General features: G+C 41.1%; 1 protein-coding gene across 1 annotated transcript; it reads right to left on the bottom strand.

The window, feature by feature from the left end:
• Window positions 1-3570: 3570 nt before the first annotated feature.
• Window positions 3571-7910, bottom strand: pou4f4 (POU class 4 homeobox 4). The gene is made up of 2 exons (XM_084940939.1): window positions 7549-7910; window positions 3571-6450 (listed from the first exon to the last, which is right to left on the bottom strand). The coding sequence occupies exons 1-2, from the start codon at window positions 7666-7668 to the stop codon at window positions 5521-5523; spliced, it is 1050 nt and encodes a 349-aa protein (XP_084797065.1). The 5' UTR covers window positions 7669-7910; the 3' UTR covers window positions 3571-5520.
• Between the last annotated feature and the right edge of the window lie 240 nt (window positions 7911-8150).

Raw genomic sequence — 8150 nt, 5'->3', positions numbered from 1 at the left:
TGTGTGTGTGTGCGTGCACCTGCATCAGCCCTCTGCTGGTTCGTGCAGAAAGAAAGCTGCAGTCTGATTTGCTCTTGTTTGGATCTGACACAGGGAAACACAGCGCAGGAAAACGAGGCCTTGCGTTTCTTAATTATTTAAATCAAACAATTAACTACGGCTGTCCTGGGAAAAGCGCTTTTATCCGCTCATCCAAAACAACAACAGCATCCAGGGTGGAGTCTGGAGGAGGACAGATCACATGGAAAACAGCAGCCAATAGAGGAAAACACAGTCATTTTGCTGTAGTTTTGAATTATTAAAACAACTATTTTAGACTGCACAGGTGCTCTCCAGCTTGCATGCTTAGACTAAGCTCCTAAAAAAGCACCACAGATTTCTCCAAATCTCAGCATCCTTTAAATTTCTCTTTCAAAACACCACAGAGCTTTTTTTCCCCCCAGTAAATCTTACAATACCGTAGATGTTAAATGAACCTTCATACATTCTGCAGTAACATCTCCCCGAAGAACTCTTTATCACTCTTTATCTTGCAAACATATGGTGTAATGTTGTGAAGGCTGGTCAAAACAAAAGGCTAGACATGCTATAATATATGAATATTTTAGTGATTCAAAGAAATAAACATTAAATAGGGAAAAAATGTAAAGAAATTAAGTCACCTTAAACAACATATCCCTGGTTCCCTGTCTCTAATGGACTATATAAGGGTATTCTAATAATATCAAAGCTTGTAATTTTTGTTCTGCGTGTATAATTTCGTCGCTTTGTCTCAGGAAAACTTGATACACTGTTCACATTGATTACACGGTCAATTATATATAATTTATAGGCCTCAACTGGAGAGCTGCTTGACGATTAAACTTTGATGAGACCATGTACTACATTCTTTGTTATAGACCAACATGCCAGCCACTGTCTGGTAGGCAAAGAATATCTATAAATATTGACAAATGCACAATACAGAAGTTGATTTTTCTCCTTCTGAACTTAAAATACAGGGATGATATGTCAATATTCTGGTGAAACACTTCAGATGCTTTGGCGAGATTCAAATGGTAGCAGTAAACATACTAAAATTTATGTTTTCTGTTGCAGCCAATATACAGTAAGTAAAGTTAAACAGTTTGAAAATGCAAACAGAGCAAACCTGCAAATATGAAAAAAACTTGTTTTTAGGTTTTAGGACTTTATGCAGTATTCCTGTTTTCCTCCAGCGGGGTAGATTTCTGTGACAGAAGATGTGACTTGATGCAGCAGTAAGTAGGCATGCTGTGTAATGTGCACGTCTCTTCCTTATAAAAGAAGGAAAATCAATCTAAAATACTGCAACTTCAAGGTATCACTGTTTCTTAGCACATTTATAATCCATGTTTCTGAAATAAGTTCAGGACCTCAAAGACATAAAACTTTTCATTAGAACCCAGGGTGATGAAATTCTTGCATTATCACACTTCGGATTAGATCAAAAGTGTGATATTTTTATATCCAGTCATAAACTATCTGTTTTTCATTTTTCTGGTGACCCACTGGATTTTTCCACTGAGGGGCCCCCAGGGGTCCCCAAGCCCTGGGTTAAGATCCTGCAGCTTTAAAGTCCTGGATTGGGTTGCTCCAAGGGGATCGGGCCCAAGATGCTGTTGTACAACAGAGAAAAGCAGCTTCTTAACAAACACGCTCCAAAATCAATAGTATCATAACAGCTGATATTTATTATTCATTAATAACGCATTTGCAGACCCAAACCACCTGCTGATCAGAGGACAGGGGGAAATAATATAAACACAGAACCACAGAGAGAGGATTTCATGCAAATTTAGATTTTAACTCACTGAATTTTTTTTATGTTTCCAGATTAATATGCAGTCGTGCATACAATCTTATGCTTACAGAGTTTTTGTGGTTCTAGTCATGTTGTGCTTTATGAGAACACAATGAAGATTGGGGCTGCGCACATGTAGCAGATTTATAGGCTTTTTTCCAGGTAAATTACTGGTTTTGCTGTATAAGTTATTTATAGCACTGCGAACAATATTTACTGCATTCTGGTTTATTTCAGAACTATTTCAGTGCTTTTGTATCTGTGTGATTTCACTTAATTTATATTGTAAATGACGTCCATGAGTATTCTGGGAAGCACTGCCTATAATTATAAATGAAACATATTAGACTGTTATTATTCTTAATAATGTTACAGTTAATTTAAAAAACATGCTGCTTTTTCTCATATTTTTCTAAATGAGGTTTATAATAAAAAAAAATTTTTTTAATCACAATTCGACTATCTATTGAAAATGTTTTCTTCTAATAACACTCCTTTAAAATGGAAATAATATTTTTCTTTTCAATCTTTATCCAGAAGAATAAATATAGTTCTTACTATAAATGCTGATTATATGAGTACCTGCACTAAATTTGGCATTTTAATTGGAACATTCACATTTCTGCTGTCAAGCTGTAGTTATCATTAAGGCATAGTGGATTTCTTTTCCCCCCCAATATATATACTTTCAAACACCTGCCATTTTTGTTCTTATAAAAGAAAAGTGTATCATTAGTAATTATATATTTATGGTGAGGACTTTATTTTCTAAAACTGTGCAAATGTGGGGTCTGTCGTTTTAAACTCGTTGTTAATTTTTGTTCAGTTTGACGAAGATAAAGATCCATATGTTATGAATAAATGCATGCAACATTTTGCCTGCTAAAATGTATTGTTGCCAATAATTTCACTTTACATCTAAATCTGCATCTTGGGAAATTGAATTCACGAAAGCAAAGCTAAAAATCAGCTGACTAATATTTGTAGAATCTTTTCTTTTTAATTACCGGGCATGAAATCGTTTACCTCATGTTTTAAGTTTATTTCATACCATCAGGGACAATAATCAGCTTCTCACAAGTTGTGACAGTTAAGAGATATTTCATTTAGCTCTGTTTTCTTTTTTTAGTTCTCGTTGATTTTTTTCTGTTTTTAAAGTTTTCTGACTTTAAGAAGCAGACTTTTCAATTCTCTTAGTTTTCTTTGCATTTTTTTACTCGGAGAGAAACGTCTGATAGGACTAAAAGCATCAGATGAGGGGCCTGTCTGCACGGTCCTTTATGCGATAGAGCCGTGCAGTCTTCATACCCAGCAAAGTTGATCAATATTAGAGTCACTCAAGTATCAAATCCTATTCATCATCGCTGGGAAGCAGCTTTTAGACGGACCTCCCTCACCTCCAGGCTTCTCCTGTTTCAGAACAGCAGCTGCTCGCCTCTCGGCGCAAACACACGGACTGTATCCAAGAAACAGAAACACAGACAGACTGCTGTCCCGAGCTCGCATTACACAGATCCATTAAATCTATCTTTTTTAAACACCTCTATCAACGAACACAAACCCTGGCATGGTGTGACGAAGATAATCAGATATTTTTCTTCAAACGCACAATTAAAAAATGACCAAAATCTATTCTCAGGAGGTGTAATGCTCGCTAAAATGGAAGCAGTAGTTTTTTCTGATTGGGTTGAGAGACAAAATCCTGCTCACCGTCTTTTTCAAATCCCCAAAAGAAAGGCTTTCAGAAGTTCAAGTAAAACGTGCACGGTTTATTTCAGCTTCTGTCGCTTACACAGACACATTTAAAGCACACTTTCACATATGAAATATGTTTTTTTCTTCTTCTTCTCCAAAATAAATTAAATTCAAATAAATACGGAAATGTAAAGAGAAAAAAATAAAACAAACAAACAAAAAATAAATAAATAATTAAATGACGTTTTCTCAGAAGCGTTGACAAAATATGTATAAATAAGGCCGACAGTTCCCTTCATCAGAATGTCTACTGTACAAAGTGCTCTCCACAAAGGTGTCAGTGGACGAATAATAATAATAATAATAATAATTCATGAGGACACAAAGAGGGGGGATCAACCACTTCTGAATAATAACAATATTAATTTGATTGTCAGAGCATCATTGCAGTGAACTTGAACATACAACAGGTTTACACATCAGTGAGTCTTCTAGGCCTAATTCACCATCAACCCAGTGGCAGAGGAACAAAAAAAATAATAAAAGAAAATCACATTAAAATCAAACCAATTTTTTTTTATCCTACTCGGGTTTTTTGTTGTTGTTTATATGTGTGTGTGTTTTTAAATCACCATAAACGTGCCAACACTTGTGTAATGAGGTAGACACACAGCTATACCGTGTGAATATGTGTACTCGTGCGCGTGTTCGTGTGTGTGTGTTTCTTCTTATTGCAATGCATTCACTTTGGGGGGGCGGATTGTTTCCATACTTCTGGAGCCACAAAGAAAACACCCATGTCCTCCTTCTCCTCCCCCCTTTTATTTTACGAGTAAACCATGCAACGGATTACAGGAGTTACTGCGCCTCACAAATTAGCCACAGACCAAAGGACGCTTTTAACGCGTTTGGTCGGATCTCGTCTCCAAAACCTCTTGAATTTCGTAAAGAAACAAACACCTGGGAGAAAAGACAGCGAAAAAAATCAATACATTTAAATGAGCTTTTTTCCCCCCGACACACACAGAGGTGCAATATATTCACAAATATGTACACTGATAAATATAAAAAGCTATTCCGGCTAATGAGGATAATAATAATTATTCCTCGATTCCCGTCATTATTATTCTTAATTTTTTTGTACAATAATTGCCTTGTGAATGAACGGGACGGAGCATTGTTCCCTCCTCTTTTTCCCCTACGATGCTGATCACTTTCTCCCACATCTCAAGGGAGCAATGGCCTATTCTTGTGGAGAAGCATAAAGATTTAAGAGTCTCGAGTTTTTGGACAGGGTCTCAGTCTTTTTTGTTAATTTTATTTTCTCTCCCAGTCCCCATGCTCCGTCTCCACTGTCAGAATAAGAAAGGTACACCGTTGTATCCACTTCGTTTTTTTCTGGATGGATGAGGCTGAATTTATTAGAACACGTCCGGGTTTATACTGACAGAACAAGTCACCAGCTGTCTCACATCCAAACCTAAATGTGTATCTAAAAATACTGAAAGACCCCGTCGAGCGCTTTCTTTGCGCTGAATACTTTGTCTGAAGTCGTCTCCACATCTGCAGACACACGGCTATGGATTCTGCTCCACTGTAACGAAGAAAAATCACGCATGCACACACACACACATACGCGCATTTCGTCCATTCTTTAGTCAGAAAACGTGATTTTTCTTCTGTAAAATAAATAAGTAGCATTTTCAATGCCATACCATTTATTAATTATGTAAAGCAAAAACCATTTGATGAGATTATTTTTTTTCAATGACCGTAGTCTGCTGTAACACTTTGATGAGCACCTATATGATCTGTGAGATGACTGTTTTCTTATTGAGCGCGCACCTATGGGGCCCGGGTGGCTGTCAGACAGGATCTGCTCAGGTAGCAAAGGCACGACGGTGTACCTTGTATTTTTCTGACAGTGTGGTGCAGCAGCAGCAGCAGCTTGTCTCTGGTTTGTCTTTTTGGAAACGGGGCAGAGACCCGCGGCTTCGCTGGCCTTAGTGCGTCGCAGAAAACTTCATTCGTTTCTGCTTTTGCCTCTGATTGCAAAACCAAACCCGGACCACGTTCTTTTTCAGGTCCAGTTTCTCGGCGATTGCGGCGATCTTCTCGGATGAGGGCCTCGGCTGCACGGCGAAATAAGCCTCCAGAGAGCGCTTCTCAGGTGCAGCGATAGAAGTGCGTTTCCTTTTTTTGTCCCCCCCGTTAAAGAGCTCCGGCTTGGTCATCTTCTCCCTCTGTGCCCGCTCGGCCTCCTCCAGCCAGGCCTCCAGGATCGGCTTCAGGGCAACCATGTTATTGTGCGACAGCGTCAGGGACTCGAACCTGCAGATGGTGCTCTGGCTAAGACACCCGACCCCGGGGATCTTAAGGTTGGCCAGGGCAGCCCCCACGTCCGCCTGAGTCACCCCAAGTTTGATCCGCCTTTGTTTGAACCTTTCCGCAAAAGACTCCAACTCCCGGGGATCAGGCTCCGCGTCTGCGCCGGCGGTCCCCAGGGAAGCGTGGGATCCCAGCCCGTGGGGGTGCATGTTCATGGATTGCGGGTGGTGGTGGTGGTGGTGCTGCATGTGGTTGATGGCCGACATGTGGGCGTGAGCCGTGTGCGAGGCCGTGGAACAGACGTCTGAGCCGGGCATTCCTCCGAGAGAAATACCGGGCGTGAGGTGGTCCAGCAGGTCGCCCTCCAGGCCCTGCGCCGGCTGGTGGTGCGCCGGGTGATGGTGGGAGGTGAGCACCGAAGGGTGGTGCAGGTGTGCGGAGGAGGAGGTCGGGGTGCAGGTCATGCTGGTCATTGTGGTCATGGTGTGGTAGGTGGCGTCTGGCTTGAACGGGTGACTTTTCTGTGCCACGATGTCCACGGCGGCCAGAGCCTCGGCTCTCTGCAGCAGCGTCTCATCAAAGCCGGCGAAGATGTTGCCCTGGAGCTGCGAGGGGAGCAGAGGGAGGCCGGTTAGAGGAAAGCTTCTCAGCAACAAAACCTGTCAGCTTCGTCAAAGCATCCACCGCGACTCCAGCTAATTACATCACATTTATTTAAACGTTAAAATAACAATTCATGAAGTGCAAACTATTAAATAAAATGACAAATCTGTGGAAACTTTTCTATCGTAAGCCACTGATATTTTTCAGAATTTGGACTGTTTCACAAATACTTTTCTGCTTTTCCAGGTTAACATTTAAACTGCAATATTAATCAGTTAAATGTATTTGTGCATTATTTACAGTATATAAGCAATTGTCACAACATTACAAAAGACGGAAATTTTATGCGCGCAAGGTTAACTGGACTTTGTTTCATTAGCTCTCAAAACAAACGCAGTCGACCTCGACGTGGACACAGCTGGATGTGCCCGGTGCCTCGAAAGTGTGTCAGCGTGGAAGGATATTCATTTAAAATTAATATTTACGATCTCCTGAATAATTTCTGCGGACAATGAAATGAAACGGCTGTGAGTTTGAATATGAATGGGACAATATGAGATAACACGCGCTCGGAGATTCCACGCAGGCTTTTCATTCGTCCTCTCCCTCCTTCATCTTTTATCGTCGTTCGTTTGAAACAGAATCCCTCACACTTTCTCAAAACACCAGATCTGGCTTCGGCAGAGGCGCATTTTTTGCGTCTGCGGGCACCACGGTTGGCTTGGTTTTTTTGTTTTGTTTTATTTTGTTTTTGTGCCGCTAGTACTCCCCGGTTTGACCTGTTATATCACTGTCCCCAGTCTCTTTACACTGGTTTTGTTTCACATTTCATCGAGCGCTGTCATTCGATGCTATAATATTGAACTTTATCCTCACTCCACCGTCCAAACAAGACGCATATCCTGGTCTCACAGTAGAACGACTTTAGCTGCCAAAATGTGGGGCTGTTATTATTATGTTGTTTTTATTAAATTAAATCATTTTATATTGCGTTACATGAATAGAAATCAAGAATAAACTAAAGACATTTTCTACATTGTCAGAGGGGACTGGAAGTTTTGTAAGAGCTGCAGGAAGTCACGAGTGAATTCTGGACTCACCGACGGTGTGGGAAGGCAGGCTCTGCGGATGGCCTCGGAGCTGGAGTGCAGAGGAGTGTATTTGGGTTCGTGCAGGATGGGGTGCATACTGAAAGGCTGCTTGCTGTTCATCGACATCATGATTGCAGAAGTGAGGGAGGGTCGCTGTCCGTCTTCCTCGTTCCACTCCGTTTTTATGGTTTTTCTCAAAAGAAACGCCTCTGAGAGGAAGAAAAACGTGCCTGCCACGCGCAGATAACTTGGAAAAAAAGATTTTTTTTTTTCTTTATCGGGTTTTTGTAGATGCAGTCAGAAAAAAAAATATACAGAACGTGACAACCAGAGGTAACTCCGGGACACCTGCGGATCTTCTGCCTCCTGTAAACGACTTCTATAATAAAGATGCTCTTTGCCTCCAGCGCCTATATTGGACCGCTGCCTCCCAGGCTCTTCCTCATTGGAGGATCCTCACTCCCTCCCCCTGGACGTCTCCACCAACCACGTGAACATAGTCGTCTTTAGCCACGCCTCCAAGCGTGCTTGGCTCGCTGGCAAGGACGGTTTGTGGTTTCACTGCTAAAAAATCTTCGTAGAAACATCTAAAAATCGATACCTGCAAGAAA

The sequence above is a fragment of the Perissodus microlepis genome, chromosome 10 (genome assembly GCF_051167445.1).
Source record: "Perissodus microlepis isolate ML-2025 ecotype Zambia chromosome 10, ASM5116744v1, whole genome shotgun sequence".
NCBI lineage: Eukaryota > Metazoa > Chordata > Actinopteri > Cichliformes > Cichlidae > Perissodus > Perissodus microlepis.
This window is presented reverse-complemented; position numbering and strand designations above follow the sequence as displayed.